General features: G+C 34.1%; 1 protein-coding gene across 1 annotated transcript in view; it reads right to left on the reverse strand.

Moving 5' to 3' along the window:
- Nucleotides 1-12,889, reverse strand: part of LOC148941206 (inactive tyrosine-protein kinase RYK-like) — a 180,381-nt gene extending 167,492 nt beyond the window's left edge. The window contains exons 1-2 of the mRNA XM_089104119.1: nucleotides 12,773-12,889; nucleotides 6,485-6,612 (exon numbers count right to left, since the gene is read on the reverse strand). Coding sequence (XP_088960245.1) covers nucleotides 6,485-6,612; nucleotides 12,773-12,866 — 222 coding nt within the window. The 5' untranslated portion in view covers nucleotides 12,867-12,889. The remainder of the gene's footprint in view (nucleotides 1-6,484; nucleotides 6,613-12,772) is intronic.
- Nucleotides 12,890-24,939: the final 12,050 nt, after the last annotated feature.

A 24,939-nucleotide genomic window follows, 5' to 3' on the forward strand; every position in this document is an offset into this window, starting at 1 on the left:
CTATGTCTGAATCTATTTGTTTACATGTCTGGGTTGGTGTTTGGTTCGGTTAGCTAAGTTAGGTTAGGTTAGCCTACGTACGTGCGCGTACGTAGGCTAACCTAACCTGACCTAACTTTATCTAGCCTAACCTAAACTAATCTAACCTAACCATACTCGCCGGAAAATCCCCCCAGGTCGACACTGTACCATGCTTAAGTTAGGTTAGGTTAGCTTATCATGAGCGCCCATGATAAGCTAATCTAACCTAAATAAGCTAACCTAACCTAACTTAGCTAACCTAACCTAACCAAACACCGACCCAGACATGTAAACAAATAGATTCAGACATAGAAATAGATAAAGACATGCACTTTAGACATTCAAACCACCAAAGACAAATTCTTGGGCTTGTAAAAAACCAACCCAGATACAAAACACTTGTGAAATATTCCAGCTCTTGCATTTCAACGAAAGAAATCCAAAATGAACTTTGAAAAATCAGGAGAATGTAACAGTGACGAGGTAAACCATAACAAAACTCTAGTGAAATATTCCAACTCTTGCATTTCAATGAAAGAAATTCAAAAATGAACTTTGAAAAATCAGGAGAATGTAACTCTGACAAGGTAAACCACGTCAAAACACTACTGAAATATTCCAACTCTTGCATTTCAATGAAAGAAATCGAAAATGAACTTTGAAAAATCAAGAGAATGTAACAGTGACGAGGTAAACCATAACAAAACTCTAGTGAAATATTCCAACTCTTGCATTTCAATGAAAGAAATTCAAAATGAACTTTGAAAAATCAGGAGAATGTAACTGTGACAAGGTAAACCACGACAAAACACCACTGAAATATTCCAACTCTTGCATTTCAATGAATGAAATTCAAAATGAACTTTGAAAAATCAAGAGAATGTAACTGTGACAAGGTAAACCACGATAGAACACTACTGAAATATTCCAACTTTTGCATTTCAACGAAACAAATTCAAAATGAACTTTGAAAAATCAAGAGAATGTAACAGTGACAAGGTAAACCACGACAAAACACCATTGAAATATTTCCAACTCTTACATATCAACGAAGGAAATTCAAAATGAACTTTGAAAATTCAAGAGAATATAACAGTGACAAGGTAAACCACAACGAAACCCTACTGAAATATTCTAACTCTTGCATTTCAACGAAAGAAATCCAAAATGATCTTTGAAAAATCAAGAGAATGTAACTGTGACTAGGTAAACCAGGACAAGAAACTACTGAAATATTCCATCTCTTGCATTTCCACGAAAGAAATTCAAAATAATCTTTGAAAAATCAAGAGAATGTAAGTGTGACAAGGTAAACCATGACAAAAAACTACTGAAATATTCCAACTCTTGGATTTCAATGAAAGAAATCCAAAATGAACTTCGAACAATCAAGAGAATGTAACTGAGACTAGGTAAACCACAACAAAACATTACTGAAATATTCCAACTCTTGCATTTCAATAAAAGAAATCCAAAATGAACTTTGAAAAATCAAGAGAATGTAACATGTGACAAGGTAAACCACGACAAAACACTACTGAAATATTCCAACTCTTGCATTTCAACGAAAGAAATCCAAAATGAACTTTGAAAAATCAAGAGAATGTAACTGTGACAAGGTAAACCACAACAAAACACTAGTGAAATATTCGAACTCTTGGATTTATATGAAAGAAATTCAAAATGAACTTTGAAAAATCAAGAGAATGTAACTGTGACAAGGTAAACCACGACAAAACACTAGTGAAATATTCCAACTCTTGCATTTCAATGAAAGAAATCCAAAATGAACTTTGAAAATCAAGAGAATGTAACTGTGACTAGATAAACCACAACAAAACACTACTGAAATATTCCAACTCTTGCATTTCAATGAAAGAAATACAAAAGGAACTTTTAAAAATCAAGAGAATGTAACTGTGACACGATAAACCACAACAAAACACTACTGAAATATTCCAACTCTTGCATTTCAATGAAAGAAATTCAAAATGAACTTTGAAAAATCAAGAGAATATAACTTTGACAAGATAAACCACAACTAAACACTACTGAAATATTCAAACTCTTTCATTTCAACGAAAGAAATTCGAAATGAACTTTGAAAAATTAAGAGAATGTAACTGCGACGAGGTAAGCCACAGCAAAAAACTACTGAAATATTCCAACTCTTGCATTTCAACGAAAGAAATCCAAAATGGACTTTGAAAAATCATGAGAAAGTAAGCTGTGACAAGGTAAACCACAACAAAACACTACTGAAATATTCCAACTCTTGCATTTCAATGAAAGAAACTCAAAATGAACTTTGAAAAATCAAGAGAATGTAACTGTGACAAGGTAAACCACGACAAAACACTTCTGAAATATTCTAACTCTTGCATTTCAATGAAAGAAATCCAAAATGAACTTTGAAAAATCGAGAAAATGTAACTGTGACAAGGTAAACCACAAGAAAACACTACTGAAATATTCCAACTCTTGCATTTCAATGAAAGAAATTCCAAAATGAACTTTGAAAAATCAAGAGAATGTAACTGTGACAAGGTAAACCACAACAAAACACTACTGAAATATACCAACTCTTGCATTTCAATGAAAGAAATCCAAATGAACTTTTAAAAATCAAGAGAATGTAACTTTGACAAGATAAACCACAACAAAACGCTACTGAAATATTCCAACTCTTGCATTTCAATTAAAGAAATCCAAAATGAATTTTGAAAAATTAAGAGAATGTAAATGTGACAAGGTAAACCACAACAAAACACTATTGAAATATTCCAACTCTTGCATTTCAATGAAAGAAATCCAAAATGAACTTTGAAAAATCATGAAAATGTAAGTGTGACATGGTAAAGCACAACAAAACACTATTGAAATATTCCAACTCTTGCATTTCAATGAAAGAAATTCAAATGAACTTTGAAAAATCAAGAGAATGTAACTGTGACAAGGTAAAGCACAACAAAGCACTACTGAAATATTCCAACTCTTGCATTTCAACGAATGAAATTAAAATGAACTTTGAAAAATTAAGAGAATGTAACTTTGACAACGTAAAGCACAACAAAACACTACTGAAATATTCTAACTCATGTATTTCAACGAAAGAAATCCAAAATGAACTTTGAAAAATCAAGAGAATGTAACTGTGACAAGGTGAACCACGACAAAACACTACTGAAATATTCCAAATCTTGCATTTCAACGAAAGAAATTCCAAAATGAACTTTGAAAAATAAAGAGAATGTAACTGTGACAAGGTAAACCACAACAAAACACTACTGAAATATTCCAACTCTTGCATTTCAACGAAAGAAATCCAAAATGAACTTTGAAAAATCAAGAAAATGTAACTGTGTCAAGGTAAAGCATTACAAAACACATTTCAACGAAAGAAATTCAAAATGAACTTTGAAAAATCAAGAGAATGTAACTGTGACAAGGTAAACCACGACAAAACACTACTGAAATATTTCAACTCTTGCATTTAAACGAAAGAAATCCAAAATGAAGTTTGAAAAATCAAGAAAATTTAACTGTGACAAAGTAAACCACGACAAAACACTACTGAAATATTCCAACTCTTGCATTTCACGAAAGAAATTCAAAATGAACCTTGAAAAATCAAGAGAATGTAACTGTGACAAGGTAAACCACGACGATACACTACTGAAATATTCCAACTCTTGCATTTCAAGGAAAGAAATCCAAAATGAACTTTGAAAAATCATGAGAATGTAAGTGTGATAAGGTAAGCAACAACAAACCACTACTGAACTATTCCAACTCTTGCATTTCAACTAATTAAATTCAAAATGAACTTTGAAAAATCAAGAGAATGTAAGTGTGACAAAGTAAACCCCGACATAACACTACTGAAATATTCCAACTCTTGCATTTCAATGAAAGAAATCCAAATGAACTTTGAAAAATTAAGAGAATGTAACTGTGGCAAGGTAAACCACGACAAAACACTACTGAAATATTCCAACTCTTGCATTTCAATGAAAGTAATTCAAAATGAACTTTGAAAAATTAAGAGAATGTAACTGTGACAAGGTAAACCACGACAAAACACTACTGAAATATTCCGACTCATGCATTTCAATGAAAGAAATCCAAAATGAAGTTTGAAAAATCAAGGGAATGTAACTGTGACATGGTAAACCACGACAAAACACTACTGAAATATTCCAACTCTTGCATTTCAATGAAAAAAATCCAAAATGAACTTTGAAAAATTAAGAGAATGTAAGTGTGACAAGGTAAACCAAAACAAAACACTACTGAAATATTCCAACTCTTGCATTTCAATGAAAGAAATCCAAATGAACTTTGAAAAATCAAGAGAATGTAAATGTGACAAGGTAAACCACGACAAAACACTACTGAAATATTCCAACTCATGCATTTCAATGAAAGAAATCCAAAATGAAGTTTGAAAAATCAAGAGAATGTAAGTGTGACAAGGTAAACCGCAACAAAACACTACTGAAATATTCCAACTCTTGCATATCAAGGAAAGAAATCCAAAATGAACTTTGAAAAATTAAGAGAATGTAACTGTGACAAGGTAAACCACAACAAACACTAATGGTGGGAGGGAGAGCCAAAAGTTGGGGGGATAGGGCCCTTTTGTGTCTCAAATGCGCAAATAAAAAATATTTGAAAAAAATGGGGGGGGGGGGCAAAAAAGTTGGGGATGGGGGGCATTAGGGGGCCCTGGGGGCTTTTGGGGGGCCCAGGGGGCTCCTTCGGGGTTGGGTTAGGGGTTTAGGGCGCCTTTGGGGTTGGGGTAGGGGGTTTGTTGGGGTAGGGGACCTCACAACACTGTGCAAATGGAACTTGTGCATTATAACGACCACAGAGTTTCACCCTCAAATCCCCTTCTAAATCATCTTCTAAAATGCCTCAAACTGTTTCGCTCAAATCGTCTTCTAAAATGTCTCAAAACGGTTTCGCCCAAATAATCTCTAAACGTAATTTCTGCATGTTCCTTTTGTTTTGACATCCCTGCGCTGTCACATTTGAAATTCCTAAGAAACCCTTTCCCGCGTTAATCTCTTCATCTCTAAGATCAAAACGTTCTCCCCACCGTTAATACGCATATGCAAACTTCGCCCCGGAGATAATTCTCCTGAACTAACACCAACAAATCAATCGACCTTGACATCATCCATCAGACAATAATAAACTTCACCCTGAGACAATTCTCCTGGACAAACACCAACAAATCAATCAACCGTGACATCATCCCTCAGACATTAATAAACTTCAGCCGGAGACAATTCTCCTGGACGAACACCAACAAATAAATTGACCTTGAAAGCGCATGTGCAAACTTCGCCCGGAGACAATTCTCCTGGACGAACACCAACAAATCAATTTTTCGGAAATCCATTTCCCCTTGGGATTCTATGCCCATATATGGTGCCCCGTTACGAGCTCATGAGGTTAGGTTAGGTTACGCAATCAATTTCTCTGAAATCCATTTCCCCTAGGGAGTCTATGCCCATATATGGTGTCCCCCTCGTGTCATTACACTTGGCCAAACAACAACAACAACAAATCAATCGACTTTGACATCATCCATACTTCCTGTTTCCCATTCCTGGATCAAACCATTAATGCGCATGTGCAAACTTCACTCCGAAGTCAATACATTGAAAACAACAAATAAATCGACCTTGAAAAAAGGGGTCATTGACTCGTTCGTGGATCGATAATCCTTGAATAAATTATAGCCTTTCGGCGTTAGACTTAATTGTAGATGGCAGCAGGGGTGACTCGTGGGATCAATTGGGTCATTCCTACTCTACTCGACAAAATGGCTATCTCAAAATTTTGATCAGGTAACTTTAGGAAAAAAATGAGCGTGGGAGTGGGCCTAGTGGCCCTCCAATTACTTTGGTTACTTAAAAAGGGCAATAGAACTTTTAAGTTTTGTTCGGATAAGCCCTCTCGCGATATTATAGGAGCACAAGGTTGATACAATTACCCCTGAAAAGAAAAAAAGGAACACGCATCCGTGATCATTCTTCAGCAAAAAAAAGTACAAAATTTGACATTTTTGGAAGATACGAGCTTGAAAACTATACAATAGGGTTCTCTGATAGGCTGAATCTTATAGTGTGATTTTGGTTAAGATTCTATGACTTTAGAGGGTCTTTCCGCCTTTTTCGGAAATAACGCAAATTTTTTCAGGCTCGTAACTTTTGATGGAAAAAACTTAACTTAATGAAATTTAAATATTTGAAATCAGCGTAAAATCTAATTCTTTTGATGTATCTATTGGTATCAAAATTCTTTTTTTAGAGTTTCAATTACTATTGAGCCGGGTCACTCCTTACTTACAGTTTGTTACCACAACCTTAAACGGATATTTGAGTTTCTGATAACTGATTTTTGATCTTCTAAGCAGACAAAATAAAATAAAAATGTCAAAAACAATGCTTACTTGCTTTGAATTAAGAGCCTCCCAAGTAAAAAACAACTCTGATATATGAAACGGGACAGGAACTACAAAGTTTAAGGCATAGTCATTTAAAACTCCTTCTCGAACGTAGTACAGCTCGGTCTGCAAACCTAAAAACACAAAAGAGCTTCAGCAACCAATAAAACTCAAATAAATAAAACAAAACTCAAAAATAAAAAATAAAAAAGAACTCAAAACTGACAGACCAAGTGTTATGTCTTCTCTATATAAGACAAAAAGCAAAATTATATTATAGTATAAAACTACATATGTAATATTGCACGACAGATACGACATTGCACGACAAAAACTATATTGCACGACAGATACGACAACTGACAGGCAGTTTTCCTGACATCTGACATTTGGCTCATTTCATTTTATGCTGTTACACTCCTGTGGTATACCTTACACCCCCCGCCCCCAGAGGCTGAGGTCTAAAACTACTCCTGTCCTCTAGAAAAGATTTTTCTGGCTGGCCCTTTCTCGTTCTGATAATTATTTGCAGGGAGACCTGAAACAAATATCAAAAAAAGGGTCTTGCCAGTCTAAATAAATGTAAAACCGAAACAAGCGAAAATATAGATCAACAGCATAGATTACTACAAATGGGAATCACGTAAGTATCAAACAGTTCGTGGTAATGAACTGTAAGTAAGGAGCGACCCGGCTCAATGGTAACCAAAACTGTAGAAAACGGAATTTTGATACCAATAGATGCATCAAAATAATCAGATTTTAATGCTGATTTCAAATATATAAGCTTCATCTAGTTTAGTCCTACCTATCAAAAGGTACGTGCCTGAGAATATTTGGCTGATTTTCGAAAAAAGGGGAAAAGGCCCCTCAAAAGTTATAGAACCCTAATGAAAATCACACCATCATATTCAGCGTATCAGAGAACCCTACTGCGGAGGTTTCAAGCTCCTATCTACAAAAATGTGGAATTTTGCATTTTTTGCCAGAAAAAAGATCACGGATGCGTGTTTATTTGTTTGTTTTTTGTTTTGTTTTTTCCCCAGGGGTGATCGTATCGACACAGTGGTCCTAGAGTATCGTGGGATGGGTCATTCGAACGGAAATTAAAAGTTCTAATGCCCTCTTTAAGTGACCGAAAAAAATGGAGGGCAACTAGGCCCCCTTCCTCGCTCATTTTTTCCCAAAGTCACCCGATCAAAATTTTGATATAGCCATTTAGTTCAGCATGGTCGAAAATATGATAACTATGTCTTTTAGGATGACTTAACCCCCCAACGTCCCCGGGGGAAGGCTGAAAGTTATGAACTTTACCCAATGTTAACATTTAGTATTTGTTATTGGGAAGTATACAGACGTTTTCAGAGTGGATTTTTTCTGATCGGGGGGGGGGGGAGTGGGTCAGGATTATGTGGGAAGATTTTAACATGAAGGAAGTTTTCATTGGAGAAGGGACATTGCTATGAAGGGGGCGCCGGATTTCCCAGCATTATTTAAAAAAAGATCAGAAAATATATATAAAAAAAAAGGTTTTTAACTGAAAGTAAGGAGCAACATCAAAACTTAAAACGACAGAAAACATTACGTATATGATTGGGTTAATCCCCTAGTCCTTGCTCTTTAAGCCAAAGATTATTTAGTACTTTCATAAGAGCTATTTATTCTAATTAACGGCATTTGTGATTAACGGGTCATTTTTAAAGAATTGGAACAAAATTCGAACTTTAGCTTAAAGAGCAAGGTATTGACTAGGGGGCACACCCTCTAATATACGTATTAAAAATATAAGAATATGGAGGTTCGTTACGTAAGTTAATTCGTAAGTTACGTATATTTATTACTAATAAAAACGTTCGTAAATTAAATTAAACAGGTTTCGAGAAAGCCATTTAAAAATTAATATTGATTTTTTTTTAATTATTCATGTACGGTGAGCCGAAATCAAAACCTACATTAATTCAAAAACGTTCAAAAATTAAATAAAAAAAACAAGTTTTTTTAACTGAAAGTAAGGAGCGACATTAAAACTTAAAACTAACATAAATTATTCCGTATATGAAAGGGGCTGTCTCCTCCTCACCACCTCGCTCTTTACGCTAAAGTTTGACTTTCTCACAAATCTATTTTTTTTAAACAATAAAAAACTTTAGCGTAAAGAGCGAAGCGTTGAGGAGGGGACAGCCTCTTTCATATACGGAATAATTTCTGTTCGTTTTAAGTTTTAATGTCGTTCCTTACTTTCAGTTTAAAAAACTTATTTTTTTTTATTTAATCAAGGTAGGGATCGCTCCAAATAGCTCCACTCTCTTTGTGCTAAGAACTTCTTTGCATTAAAAAATTACGAGAATAAACGCGCTTATTTAGTTGTATTTCACAGTAAATTATTCCGTTTAAAAGCGTAAGTTGAGCTTCAGCCCAAAGAGTAAGAGGTTGACAAGAAAACCGTAGCCCTCTCATCCTTAAGTACTTTTTTTACTTTAAATTTTACTTTTGGTCTTCAGTTTGTAAAAAGTTCGTTCTTTTTCTTAACGAGTTTCTCTCTGTTTTTAATTCATCTATAATTGATCAATCGTAAAATGAACAATTTTGCCCTTACGAATGGCAGGCACTACCACTTGGAAGCGTTCCTTTGGAAACTGGTAGACTTAAGAAGGATGTACCAGTGCCTTAAACTAAATAGCTTTTTCATAAGTTTTTGTCTCACCTCATTCTTTCCAAAATTAAATAAAAAAAACAAGTTTTTTTTAAGTGAAAGTAAGGAGCGACATTAAAACTTGAAACGAACAGAAATTATTTCGTATATGAAAGGGGCTGTCCCCTCCTCAACGCCTTGCTCTTTACGCTAAAGTTTTTTATTGTTTTAAAAAATAAAGTTGTGAGACAGAGTCAAACTTTAGCATAGAGAGCGAGGCGTTGAGGAGGGGATACCCCCTTTTATATACGGAATAATGTCTGTTGGTTTTAAGTTTTAATGTCGCTCCTTACTTTCAGTAAAAAAAACTTGTTTTTTTAATTTAATTTCTGAACGTTTTTGAGTTAATGCAGTTTTGATTTTGGTTCACCGTACATGAATAATTAAAACGAAATTTACATATTAATTTTACTTTTTTTGGCTAAATGGCTTTCTTGAAATTTTGTTCTGACACAACTTACGAATTAACTTACGTAACGAACTTCTATATTCATATGTTTTTATTACTTATGTTAGGTAGTTCGTCCCCTCGTCAATACCTCGCTCTTTACGCTAAAGTTTAAATTCTGTTCGAATCACTAACCCCTGAATCACAAAGGCCGGTTAATTATAATAGATCTTTTGAAAGTGCTAAAAAAAACTTTAGCGTAAACAGCGAGGTATTGACTAGGGGAAGAACCCCCTCATGTACGTAATAACTTCTGTTCGTTTTAAGTTTTAATATTGCTCCTTATTCTCAGTTGAAAAAAACTTGTTTTTTTTTATTTAGTTTCTGATCGTTTTTTAAATGATGCTGGGAAATCCGACACCCCCTTCATAGAAATGTCCCTTCCCCCAAGGAAACATCCTCCATAAAAAGATCCTTCCCCAAAACCCCCTCCTCTGACCCCCCCCCCCACCATAAAAAAATCCCTCCTGAAAACGTCTGTATACTTCCCATTAACCAATACTATATGAAAACAATGGGCAAAGTTCATAACTTGCAGCCCTTCCCCCAGGAAATATGGGGGATTAAGTCATCCTCAATGACATATTTATTATATTTTCGACTATGCTGAACAAAATGGCTATCTCAAAATTTTGATTGGGCTACTTCGGTAAAAAAACGAGCGTGGGAGGGGGGCCAAGCTGCTTTCCAATTTTTTGTTACTTAAAAAGGGCACTAGAACTTTTAATTTCCATTCGAATGAGCCCTCTCATGATGTTCTATGACTACTGGATTGATAGGATCAATCCTGGGAAAAAACTAAATCAATAAATAAACACGCATTCGTGATCCTTCTTCTGGCAAAAAATACAAAATTCCAGATTTTTTAGATAGAAGCTTGAAGATAGTAGGGTTCTCTGATACGCTGAATCTGATGGTGTGATTTTTATTGAAGTTCTATGACTTTTAGGGGTTGTTTCCCCTTTTTTTCAAATACAGAAAACTTCTCAGGCACGTAACTTTTGATGGGTAAGGCTAAACTTGATGAAACTATGTATTTTAAATTAACATAAAAACCTGATTCTTTTGATTTATCTATTGGTATCAAAACTCCGTTTTTTAGAGTTTCGGTTACTATTAAGCCGGGTCGCTCCTTACTTACAGTTCGTTACCACGAACTGTTTGATTGAATAAAATTGCCTCTCCTTGGAGAAGGTCCTAGATATCATGGAAGGCGAAATTCTACTGATGTGTGATTTTTCCACTAATTAAGGAGGGTACTAGAAAAAAAAATTGGACAAGCCTATTCTCCATTTTCAACTACCTAAAAATTTGTTCTAATTATTATTTATAATAAGTTAATTGTAAGCTGAACAGTGTTGCGCATAAGAATGGAAGGCCCTACCAAATAGGAATATCCTCTTTGGACACTGATAGACTTAAATAAGTTTCAGTACCTCAAACGGAAAGCCTTTTTCGGAAATCTTTTGTCCTTACATTTTGGGCCAATTTAAAAAAAGATTATCATGTCACTCTTCGGCGTAGAAATTTTGGAAAGTAATAATCGTCTGAGGTGTGATCTTTCTACTACTTAGAAAGGACAGTAGAATAAAATAGGAAAAAAAATGAAAAAGTCTACTTTCATTTTTCAACTGCCATATCATTTGTTCTCACATTTTGTCATTATTTAGGCTCAAATTGAAGAGTATTGTGATTAAAATAACGGATCTCTAAGAGAGGTGAGTTCCCGTTCAGACTGGTAGATATTTATAATTTTGGTGTTATAATACCTTATCCCGATTTGAAACAAAACTGTCACTCTCGGGCCAGGGAATTTCTGACCTGAGAGTGAAAGTATCCCAATCTGTAAGAAAACAGCCACTTTGGAGATCTTTTGCCATTTATAATAATTTTTTGGCTTTTTCGAATAATCAACGTGGGGACTGTACGTTCCTTCGTAGCCTAGCGACAGATAATTCAGTAAAAAAAAAAAAAAAAAAAAAAAAAAACACTGAAAAATGAAATAGAGCAAAACTCTGTACTAAAAATTAATAGAATATATTCATCTCTCGTTTAATGCGCTTGAATTGTCCTCTCTATTGTTAAAATTAAGCTACCCTTTCTCAATCCTATATACACCTTTTAGATGGTTATGGCTGTAAGCGCAACTAGAGTATCAGAAAGGAATCTCTAGTCATTTCTCTGGCTTTGAATTACGTCTGGGTTTGCCTCTATAATGGTAGCACCTTGGGCTCTAGCCCCCCCCCCCGCAACATAAGCCCAAAATTGACATCTGGATTCGTAATCATCTGTGAAACGTTTTACTATTGAAGATTCAAATAATCTAATCAACATGCGCAGAAAAAAGAAAGTAGTTTTTGCTACTGATTTCTTTAAGAGGTCTATGGACTCAATATCCCTCTCCTTTGTATCGAGTATCCGTCCTGTAAGCCGCACTGGTGTTATAATCGAATATAAATTTACATCAATAACAATGAAATAAATTCTCCAGAAGCAACGCTTACTGGAATTGTTAATAATATTTCAAAATTTCGATATTTTTTCGGGTTGATTTTGATGGTAATGCGAGGCCTGATTGGGCAAAATCACTCCAATAGCCCCTTTTCCAGCCCTGGTAGCGAAACTGGTAGATCTTGGACTCCCCCAGTCCCCATCCATAGACATACATATATATATATTATATATATATATATATATATATATATATATATATATATATATATATATATATATATATATATATATATATATATATATATATATATATATATATATATATATATATATATATATATATATATATATATATATATATATATATATATATATATATATCCTGGATTTTGCTGTACATCGCAAGCAGCACTTTAAGTAAGAAAAGTCAGTTGTTTCTTTGTTTTTTTGTTTTTTTTTTTATTTCCTCTAGTCTAATCCATATCGTTAATAAAGAACAAGACAAAAAGAAAAAAAAATTCTAAAGATTTTAATAATAGTCAAGTAAAATAAGACATGCTTTTAAGTTATTAAGGAAAATAAGAAACATAATGATATATTTTTCTAAATTTTGAGAATTTTTACATACGATGTCTCTGTGAACCGGAGAGCACCATAGTATTTTATTTTGTAATAATTTATAACGTGTTTAACTACCTACCGAGCGTTCTTTTCGTTTCCTGTTGATCCAAATAAAAATTAAAATTTCCAAAAGCTGATCCAAAGCAAAGCAGAAACCCCACAATATTCTCCATCACTCCTTTCTCCAGTCTAAAGATACTCCAGCAGAGACGACTGGAACACTGGAAAACTAAATAGAAATCTTCTATCTCCAAAGAGACAATTAGAACTCCGCCCTCAAGTTGAAAGGTATCCCGAAGATGATCTCGCTAATCTTAATTTTGACAGCTGATGATTGTAGATGTTATTGATGACCATGATGAACTTGTTTGCAATCTCTAATATACCCAAGGGTGTCTTTACTATGGATAATTACCTGTACTCAGGGATGGAAATGACGGGCTCAATGGCAGAAAATGAGTTCTAATGACTGTAAACAAGTATTAGTCACCTGCCATGGTTAGAGTATCAAGACCAGTCAAAATTTTGCTTAATCGCTTGAAGTTAATAAGTGTAAATTTGCACAGCAAAATAAAAATAAGGAACTCAGTTAAAAAAAAAGAAAAAAATAGACCTTCATAAGCAATTATAAAGTTTTGGTTAGTAGCGGAAGCCACTTTAAAAAAAGAAACGTGGGTGAAAAATCATTAATATATAGCACCAAAAAAATTAAAAAGGTGTAGATTTCCGGTACTTGTCGGTTAGCTGGACCACATGCGACAAGAACCGCATATAGAATCTCAAATATCCTAATGAATAACAGGTTTCCTCTGTCTAGTGAGGTATTGCTCACTCCGTAATAAATTATTTAAACTTTAGTTTGCTGTGGTTGAAGGGGCAAAACAAGGTACCTAGGTTAGGTTACGCATTTAATATATTCTATGCTTTACCCCCCCCCCCCCACCCCACCCCTCTAATGTGCAAATATATACCCCAAATTTTTTTCTAAACTATTATATTTTCATCGCATTTTGTTTTATTTCATTAGCATTAACCAAACTTCACGTCTCGCATGTGTTCCAGCTAATAGATAAGTACCAGATTTCCTTTGAAGGTGCGTTTGTTTTTTGGAGCCAAATGATTGTTCATTTTGGAATTTTTTGCGACGAAAATCGTTGTTAGATTTGATTGATTAGTTTTGCTAATCTCTTTCACGGTCCAGCATGGCAATGCTCATGAAAGTATGGTATAGCCTAAAAGAAATCCCAATTTAGAAAAAAAAATCTTAGAAAATTACCGTTTTCATGCCTGAATAGACAAAAGAAGGTTCCAGGCCAAAGTTTTCGATTTTCTTGATACTATATGAGTTTCTTAGGACTGAAAACGGTTCTTTTATTTTTCATGAAAGTTTCCATACTCTCATAACTGAGAGTATAGAAACCCTATAATAGCAGATACCGAGCGTTATGAGCGTTAGCGGATATGAATGCTTCAAGGACTATATCTACCTCACCAATAATCAAAATAGTTAAGGCCCCATCTACCATGTTCAATAGTAAACTATTGCCTGCGCTACTATATTTTTATAGTTCCGTTGGTACTGCTGCATTAAACGTACTCTTTTATATACTGCTAAGGAAGTCAAGTTTGGTTAATGCTAATGAAATAAAATAAAATAGGATGAATATATAATAGTTTAGAAACAAATTTGGGCTATATATTTGCACGTTAGGGGCAGGGGGGGGGGGGGTAAAGCATACCATATATTAAATACGTAACCTAACCTAACCAGAGACAGATACCCGGTTATAATGGTTAATGAACAAAATTATAAGTTCGGTTAAAATTCAACTGCCTCTTTTTCTGTCTTTGGCAAATCCCAAATTGTAATTTTAACATTCATATTAGACCACCCGCTTCACTCAATTCTCCTCTAACAACTGTTTTATGACCGGGTATCGGTCTCGGTATCTGTAGCATTTCCAGTTTGATATTCCATATACAGTATATAAAAGAGTACGTTTAATGTACTAGTACCGTTCCGTCTTATGCACTGTTTCCATCCGTCTTATGGTGGGGATAGAAACATGAATTTAGAAAGAAGCTCCTATGGAAAAGCTAATTAAAATTAATAAGCCTGATAAAACTACTGCTACCACTAATAACTCTCCATGGTTCCCTGAGGCATGCAGACCTGCCTGGACTCTTGTTCCAGCAGAATCTATTTTGTAAATTCAAGCTTTGCACATCCCATGCACAGCAAAATTTACTATGGGGCAGAAGGGGCAACATCCTCTCCCAGACCTCAGTTCCCCCCCCCCCTAGATTTCAGTTTCCTCTCTAGCTGAAATTTAGTTTCTCAATAAATCTTGTCAAAACTAAAGTAAGCCTGTATGATTCAAGCATCTACAGAAACGGATCAGTTTTCAATTGATTTGGGAAAATTTGCTCCAACCTTGCCCCGTCCCCCCAGAATTTTGATGAAATTACGTCACTATCCTATGTAGTTCTGATTTCATTAAAATTCTTTTTTATGATCTCTTCCAGCCCCATGCGGGGATGACATTCCATTTGTTTGGCCTCAGATAGATAACCAAAAAGCACATTGAGAATCTGTTATTTATCGTCCATGAATCGTGGGCAAATTATTTTAAATTCTGTTTCATTATAGTCCTTGAAATTGGAATCGAATCAAATTTATTGTACCGATTACCGACTTATGAGCCGTCCGTCAAAAGAGAACATTACACTATCCTTTGACGATTCCTTTGGGAAAAAAATTAACAAATCTTCCATGGGCTTTCGAAATGCACCCGTTTGAGAACCACACTTGACCCCTGTCATTGCTGTGACTTTCAATATTCGAATGTTAGTTCGCAAACTTATTTTCCTATTCTTCAAAACTTGAAAATACGAAGCAACTGATGCTATCTTTCTAAAGTTCAATTTTTAATTCCTAATGATCAACATGGTTTTAGGTTTTGGGTAGGAAATCACTGATTATCATAAACTAATTGATAGACTTGTTGGGATTTACCATTTACCTCTATTTGGTCCTTTGAGATAAATTAACCCGCTTTTCGTTTGGCAGGTCTTTCCTATTTAGAATTCGTACCCACACAAGGGCAGAAATATCTGAATACGCAGAGATTCACTGTAGAAGCTGCAGCAGGTTTTTGTTTTTTTTTGCTAAAATAAGTTATTTCAAAGTGAAACAATCTTAAGAAAATAAAGATCTTGATCAAAGACACAGCCAAAAAGTTCTACAAGGGTGTTTCATTTTTGTGGGGGGGGGGGCTTTCGAAATGCACCCGTTTGAGAACCAAACTTGACCCCTGTCATTATTGTGGCCTCCAATATTCGAATGTTAGTTCGCAAACTTATTTTTCTATTCTTCAAAACTTTGTGGGTTTCATTTTTGTGGGGGGGGGAGATTTACCTCGATATTTACAATCCATAGGCGTAATGGTAACCAATTAGACTATTTTGTTGTGTTAATAGGGAATAATATCCTAGTGAAGACGAAGCTAACTTGGATTTAAGTACATCCAAGGGGAAGAATACATAGAGGCCTAGGTCTCAAAATAAGACGTTTCATTATTGGCCTTTTTCCAGGGAAGGGTTTTTACCCTAGCCCTTCACTGTTGAAGTTCATGATTCAGATTGATTTTCGGGGCAATTTATTTTAAGCTTCTGTTGTTCCAGTAATTGGAATTTATCCTTAAGTAATTGAAATCTTGTGGTGATCTTGGGTAATCTTGGCGTTTTATTTCAACTCAGTAATTCAGAAGATGGCCTGTTTCACAACATATTACAAGGCAGACCAGACAATCTGGAAAGTTTGTTAAACTTCGATAGAGAAAAGAATTGCAATTTACTGTAGCAAATCTCTTAGACGTAAATACCCTCGCTTAGCAAAGTAGGTACAATCTGTCAGGTATGACTGTAGAAAAGCTGTAATATACTGCACTGCCATCACTCATAGTTTCTTTTTATATTTTCTTCTTTTTCATTACTTGTCTCATCTGTACCAAGCTGCACCAAGTGCTTTAGAGCCCTATTTTTGCACCCTAGATTCCAATTTGCATCAGAAATCTTGATAACACAAACCTACAGGAGAGGGAAATATCTTAAAACACCGCAAACATTTCGAATGCAACAAATCCTCGGGTCTATGCTCTTCCTGGGAATGTCAAGTTTTTTTCAAGTCTAAATTTTTTTAGGGTATTTTTTGCATTGTTTCGAGATTGTCCCTCGTGGAGTGTTGCCCCCTTTAAAAAAAATTTTGTTGCCTATTATGGAATTTCATGTTACCAATTAACAAATAACAAAAATAAGAAAAAGGACTCTTCTCCGCCAGTGAACAATACAGGAAAAGTAAAATTACTCTGGTTAAGATTTCTACTTATTATTCATCAATACAAGAAGAATATTTCAAAGAGAAAAAAAGACAAACTACAGAGGAGACTAAAAACATGTGAACTGGTAGAAACCGAAACAAAATGAAAGAAAATAGTTGGGAAACCAAATTAGGATAAATTGTTTTGATGATGATTTAAATATGTAAAATTCATTGAGCATAAGAGTACCCATAAAAAGTTATGTCTGTAGAATTTTTGAAAAGGGGAGGAAACACCGTCGAGACAAAGATTGATCCCTGAAAATATCCTCCCACGTAACCCCTCCCCCCTTCACCATAAGAAACCCGCCTGAAAAACATCTTTATACTTCCCTACAACCAATACTATGTGTAAACAATGGGCAAAGTTCGTAGCTTGCAGCCCTTCCGTGGACTGTGGGGGATCAAATTATCCTCATAAACATAGTTATTAGATTTTTTTACTATGCTGAAAAAATAGATATCTCAAAATTTTCATCGGGCAATTTTGGGGGAAAATGAACGTAGGGGGGGGGGGGCTAGCTGCCATCCAATATTTTTTCTCACTTAAAAAGGGCACTAGAACATCTGATTTCCGATCAAATCAGCCCTCTCCCAATCTTCTATTATCACTGGTTCGATACGATCAACCTTGGGAAAAAAAAAAAAAAAAAACAAATAAACACGCATCCGTGATCTTTTTCTGGCAAAAAGTAAAACATTCCGCATTTTTACACATAAGAGCTTGAAATCTTTTATAATAGGATTCTCTGGTATGCTGAACCTGATGGTTTAATTTTCATTTAAGATCTTTTGAGGATTTGGAGGTGTATCCCCTCTGTTTAAAAAAATTTACAGATTTTCTCAGGCTTGTAGTTTTTGATGGTAACTTTAAACTTGATGAATTTTAGTTATTTTGAATAAGCATCAAAATTCCGTTCTTATATATATTGTTATAAAGACTCTTACAGTTGTGGTTAGTATTTTTTATGTTTCTTAGAGTTTTGGTTACTATTGGGCCGCATCGTTTCTTATTTACAGTTCTTTACCACAGATTGTTTGAAAAGCAACATATTCAACTTCTAAGTTTCGGGGACCATATTGCTACACGTTGGCGTATTTGTTCCTGAAGATGCATGCATTTCCCTCAAAGTCAACTGTTAACAGATACAATTACTTTTATATTTTATTTAATTGTGCATAATAATTTACAGCTTCTTAGAAATTCGTAAGACGTTGAATAGCTGTGCACCACTTGCTGGTGAGAAGGGCAGTGGATTTTTCTGTAGGTGGATGGGAGTTCCTGAGCTCTCAAAAAGTGCTGTTTTAGGCTTAAATCTTCAGATTTACGGTTAATATTAAGATAAATATAGAAGAGTAGGGGAAGAGTGTAATTTTTTTGACCTGAATAGAAGTAGAATCAGGCCTGGCCACTATACCATCTTTTCAGGGCCAGGTGTCTCAAGGTCAAATCCAGAGAGCATTCCTTGTACAAAGCATTTGGGTGGCTGAGTTTTTAGGGTTGTTTAAAAATAAATTATAGAGGCATTTATTCGGTTAGGATTAAATTGTTTGTTTCTTTTTAAGTGTTTTTACATTTTTTTTGGGGCGGGGGGAGGGGGGGCTTTTCTTTCAACTTATTTGATGTATGTTTTTGTTTGCAGTAAATTAAATTGAATTTAAAAAATTAGATTGAGTAATTCAACACTCACTTAAATAATATGTTCCAAGCTTCAAATGTTCCAAGCTTCAAAATTCTTGAACCTAAAATTACCATTTGGAACAACAAAGGACTTTCAAAAAGCAACAGTTGGCCTTTCACATCATTGCATCTGACAAGAGGTTAAATCCTGAGTCAAATAGTTCTGACAGTTTCAGCTTTTTTGCAAGCTCGTCCAATTCCATGTCATTTACGATACACCAACCGCTTTTTACAAGCCAAGTAGTAGAACTTTCAAAAAACAGATGCTAAAAACGGAAGAAAGGCAAAATTCATTGTCTGAGTTATAAACTAAAATGCTATTAATACATCAAGAATTAATTTATTCTTTTAACTCTTCAACTTAAATTTATAAATATTTATTGATGATTTTAATTTATAGCTAACTGATTAATAGTTTAAATTAAGGTTTTGATTCTTCTTTAATCATTATTTACTTGTTTTGAATATTTCAAGTTTTTAAGTTTAAGCAATAATGTCCTTGCTATGTATCATTAATTATTTTTGAAGTCTTACCTTTGGATTGATTCAGAATCAAAGTTTACAAAAGGTAACCTATCAGTTAAAACACCCTATTATTATTAAAAATTTAATAGATATTTCAAAAAGTCTCATTTTTTTAGTTTTTTGACTATTATATCAGGTTAGAAATATTCCAATGTTTTCTAGTGAGAGTGATTTTCAGGATTAAATTGGACCTTTATAGGAAGCGTAGAAATCATAGTAGCCATTGTGTTTCTTTTAGGTACTGAAGAAAACCTGGGGAAACCCAAATAAAATCATAAAATTATTTCCTGTTGATGTTGCTAAGTGTGATCTATCATTATTAATACTTTTCTCGGCCCTGAATTTGATAAATTAACTATAAATATTACTAGATATTGACCTTTACTTTTAATATCATGTTAACTTTTGAACCATTTTTATGTTCAAATACTGTATTGGTTATAACCAGATTGTTATACCAACGAAATTGCAGCAGTCTGTAACCGTTACTGTTTTCTTTTCCTACACTAAATTTATCTAGGCAAGGATACCTTCTATCCCTATTTTTATCAACCTGGGTATTAAAATCTTCCAATAAAAATAACTTATTTCTACCTGGGACTCTATACACAGGAAAAGGATCTTTGGTTTTCTTTATCTAGAGTTTGCAAAGAGTGAGTATTTTTGAAGGTACTGCTCTTAGCTAGGATTTTAGTAAGACGCCGCTTTTGTAAATGACCAAAACATGTAAAATCAGCCAGGGATGATCGTACCAAACCGACGGTCTTGGAATGTTGATAGCGGGCATATTTGACATTAAATCGCCAGATTGAGTGCCTATTTTAATAAAATGGGAGCAGCAGGAGCTGCTCCTGCTGCACAAAACGGGATCTGCTGCACAAAAATAGTGCAGCAGAAAAGTCGCGTTTTATGCCATTTTGAGGCACAAAACGTTAATTTTGACCCAAATGGGATCATAATGCCGTAGAATGGATATTCTAAAAAAACAAGCCGATTTTTAATGGTCTAAAACCTTGGACAGAAAGTTTCTGTGCCCTCTCCCAGATCTTGCACGCCACAGCAAAGTGGCATTCTCTACTGTTTTGTGCAAAAAACAACAGTTTTTCCCAAAAGGGGGTTAAAATGCTCAGGAATAAGGATTTTAATAGACCCGATCTATTTTTCATGTTCTAAAACGCTTTTCAAAAAAGTTTTATGCGCCCTTCCTATTTTGAAAAATAGATCTAAATTATGACTTGAATGTCTCAGTGAGCTCCGTGTTTATTCATAAATTGTCACCTGACAATGAAACGAATCTCCGGTGATTGCGAAGATTTTTGATCGATTCTTTGGAAATGATAACCGCTTTGAGTAACAAAAAGATCCTACCACAAGAGAGAGATGTTTTCTGCCACTTGTGCCATAAAACGTTAATCTTTGCCAAAGCAAATTGGAATTATCAATAAAATTGGAAGATTGTGGTCTTACTGAACAATAAAAAAATCTCAAAAATCCACATTAAAAAGAAAAATATGAAATACTAACCATTAATCTGTGTTTTTGAACTTTCTTGCGTAACGTCTACATTTTTCTTGTTTTTAGCGACGGCTTAGAGCTCTCAACATGCTGAATATATTTTCTTATCACCTTTCTATATATATTTCTATAATATATTTCTATAATATATTTTCTTATAATATATTATATATATTTTTCTATAATATATTTCTATAATATATTTTCTATAAAATATATTTATACCTTTTATTTATTTTCTATTATATTTATTTTTTTATTATTCTATTATTTTCTATTATTTATTTATTTTATTTATTTTCTATTATACCTATAATTTATTTTCTATAAAATATATTTTCTATAAATATATTTATATATTTATAAAATATATAAATATATTATAATTACCTTTCTATAATATATTTTCTTAAAACCTTTCTGAGCTCGTCAGTTGAGGAGCTATGAATTTATAGGTATAGCCACAGCACAGCAAAAGTCTCTGTATTCATTCAAATATCCTGATTAATCCCACCTCTCTAAAGAAAGGAAACCAATATGGCCATCCTAAATTTGCCAGATATGATTGTTTGACCAAGGCCGATATACGGAAGAGGTAGCTACTAGCATCCCAGTTTTGCCCTTCAGGAGGCTGGAACCATATGAAACTTTTGTGGGGATAGAGCCTTATAGATTACATTTAAAAGTCACAGGAGTTAGGATCAGAGTGTCTCCCTATTAGATTTTGCAAGTGATGTGATTTATCCAGAAGATGGGAGGGGGAATCAGTTTTTAACCGAATAACTAGTCAATGGGTGTGCAGAAGTCAACTGACATACTATTACTACATTTATGGTTTTTGGTGCTTATATTGATGAGTACTTCTGCTCTACTCTCACAGTTTTTTCAAACTAATTTTGTAATGCTTAGCAAAATAACAAGAATACCATGGTTAAGGTTTCACATCGTAAAATTGCAAAAAGTGCCTCAAAAGAAATAAATTCGGCAGAATCTATAACGTTTTTATTCTGATTACCCAAATCTATCTATTCAGTCCTTCTTGAACGAAATATTTACTGTATTATTTTTCAAAGAAAAATATTTTCATGATATTTATAGCTTTCCTTGTAAATTTTCCCTTTCTTCCAGATTTCTTCCTGACAGACCTTAAAAGAGTGATCTCTTTTTTTAGATTGCAGACATACCAGGCTTTCAGTGAATCTGATCACACTTCTGAAAAGAAATAAAGGAATCTGACACATATGTCATTAAATTTTGATAGAGAGCTATGAGACAGAGAAAAGCATGATATGCTACATCATAAAAAGATGTTTGAGTATGCACTTAGACAGTATGAATTTTGTGTGTAGTTTTTGATGTAATGACATTTTCATAGGTTGTCTGCATAGTTTAAGACGCTTTTCTGTTTTTTTAAGACTCAAAGTAGCAATATAAACAGTAAACAGCAACATAAACAAAGAATTAAGTAGACAGTAACTGTAAGTAATCTAAAACATAAAAAATATGAATTTACAAGATGTACTCCTTTCTTCTTAAAGTACAAAGGACATAAAAGAACATTTCTTGCCCTATTGAGGTCCTGTCAGGTGCGGGAAAATGGATGAGAAAAGCTGATCGGTACGAGGGGAAAAGTGCCGAGGGGAAATAGGTGCAAAATTTTCCTAAAAAGCACAGATAACACGCACATGTACAAGCAAAGTCTCTAAGCCAAGTATATTTCTTGCCAAGCATCTTTCTCGTTCGTGTTAGTTTATACCAAGCCTTTTTGTTGAATAAAAGCTGATCTTTGTGGATAAGAACCACCAATCTTGAACTTTCAGTTGACATGCTTTCCACTTTCAAAAATGTTTGTGCATTTTTGCTCAAAGACACACGAAAAACAGAACGGTACCATAGGAAAACTAGAAAAAATTCCTAGCCACAAAACCGATCGATTCTATGGAAAAAACCGAACTGTTTTCCTATGGTACCGATCGGTTTTTGAGTGTTTCTCCGAGTATCTGAACGGGCTGTTTACCTATCGTAAGTTAATTCACACCTTAAAACCGCGATTTTTAAAGTCTTTCTTTTGGTTGCTTAAATGTTGAAGTTTCTAGGGTGGTGCCGCATTTTGTCAGTATTGCCACATTAACTAAGCAAAACTATTTTTTACATTTGACAACGCTTTCCCTCCATAAGACTTCAAACATTATAATCTGTTAATTTCTAAATAAAACTGCAAATTCAAAGGAATGCTGTACATTCTTAAATTGCTTTGTGTCTTATTGACTCTTTTTTGGCTGATTATTTACCTACGTTTGTCTTTTTTTAATTTTTAATTTTCTTCTTTTTCTTATAATTGTATATATAGTTGTTTCTACTCTACCATTTCAAACAATTAGATCTCAATTTCACCATCCTTGGCACTTTGTGCTTCCTAGATTCACAAGTTATGTGGCTGTATATCAATAACATTGGCAATTCAGTTGTTAGTATTCATCATAGTTTTCAGTAAAGTGCTAATGATGCTCCAAAATGCATGACAAAACAAGGAAACGTAGAACAACAAATAAAAATAAGGCAATACACATCCAGTAAACAAAAACAGAAGAAAAATGCACAGCCAGTGAAAAAAAGAAGAAAAATACAAATATTTTGGCCGAGTTCTCAACTAAGCCATTTGAAGATGGCCAAAAAAAAACAGAAAAAGAAGACTAAAAAGTAGATAAAAGTTACAATAAAAAAATGTAAAAATAAAACAATAAAAAAATAATCTTTAAAAACACGAATAAAAAAGAAGATTTATTCTGTGAAATCAAACAGCTTGTGGTAAAGAACGACTTGGGTCAATAGGAACCGAAACTAAAAAAAAAAAAAAATTGAATTCTGACCATAATAATGCATAAAAAGAATTGGCTTTTCATGTTAATTAATTAAAAAAAAACTTTCCGACAAAAACTTTTCAAAAAAAGTAAAGGCAATATTAAACTTAAGATCAGCAGATACAAATACCTTTTAAAATCAAACAGCTCGTGGTAACAAACTGTAAGAAAGGAGCGACCCGACTCAATGGTAACAGAAAATCTAAAAAATGGAATTTTGATACGAATAGATATATAGATATATCAAATAGATATATCGAATAGATATATCAAAAGAATTGGCTTATTATACTGATTTTAAATATATAAGTTTTATTAAGTTTAATCTTACCGATTAAAGGCTACGAGCCTGAGAAAATTTGCAAGGGGGACACCCCCCCTTCTAAAAGCATTAAACCTTAATTAAAATCATACCATCAGATTTAGCGTATCAGAAAACCCTGTAGTAGTGGTTTCAAGCTCCTATCTGCACAAGTGTGGAATTTTGAATTTTTTGTCAGAAGAGAGATCACAGATGCGTGTTTATTTGTTTGTTTGTTTTTTGGTTTTTTTTTGTTTTTTTTCAGGGGAGATTGTATCGACCCAGATTGTATCCCAGAATATTTGGATAGGGATCATTCGAACGGAAATTAAAAGATCTAGTGCTCTTTTTAAGTGACCAAAAATATTTCAGGGTAACCTGGCCCCCTCCCCCGCCCCTTTTTTCCAAATTCATCCGACCAAAAATTTGAGATACCCATTTTTCTCACCATAGTTGAAAGGCCCAAAAACTATGGCTTTGGATATAACATGACCCCCCTCCACAGCTCCAGGGAAAAGTTCTATAAGTCATAAAATTTGCCTATTTTTATACATAGTAGGCTATATGTTATTGTGAAGTACGTATACTTTTTCGAGGGGGGGAGGGGGCTAATTTTTTGCTGGGGGCTTTTCCACGGGGGATTTTTCTATGGGCAGGGAAGTTTCCAGGGGGTGAGCTTGTCAGGGTAAATTATACACTGGAGGAATTTGCCATTATCCCTATAAAAAAATTATTTTTAAATAATTTGCTTTCTCTTTTCCGACTATATATTACGCTTGGAGTTTTTAAGGGTAATAGTCAGGGGCAAATTTTCACAGGGATTGAATTGTCTAGAGGATTCTTCCGTGGGGAGGGGGAGTTCTCTATGTAGGTGTGGCCAGATTTACTGGCATTACTTAAAAACGATCAGAAATTATATTTTTTTTAAAACAAGTTTTTTCAACTGAAAGGAAGGAGCAACATTAAAACTTAAAACGAATGGAAA

This window comes from Artemia sp. Qi Xiang Cuo, chromosome 18 (assembly GCF_049724085.1).
Source record: "Artemia sp. Qi Xiang Cuo chromosome 18, ASM4972408v1, whole genome shotgun sequence".
Taxonomy (NCBI): Eukaryota; Metazoa; Arthropoda; class Branchiopoda; order Anostraca; family Artemiidae; genus Artemia; species Artemia sp. Qi Xiang Cuo.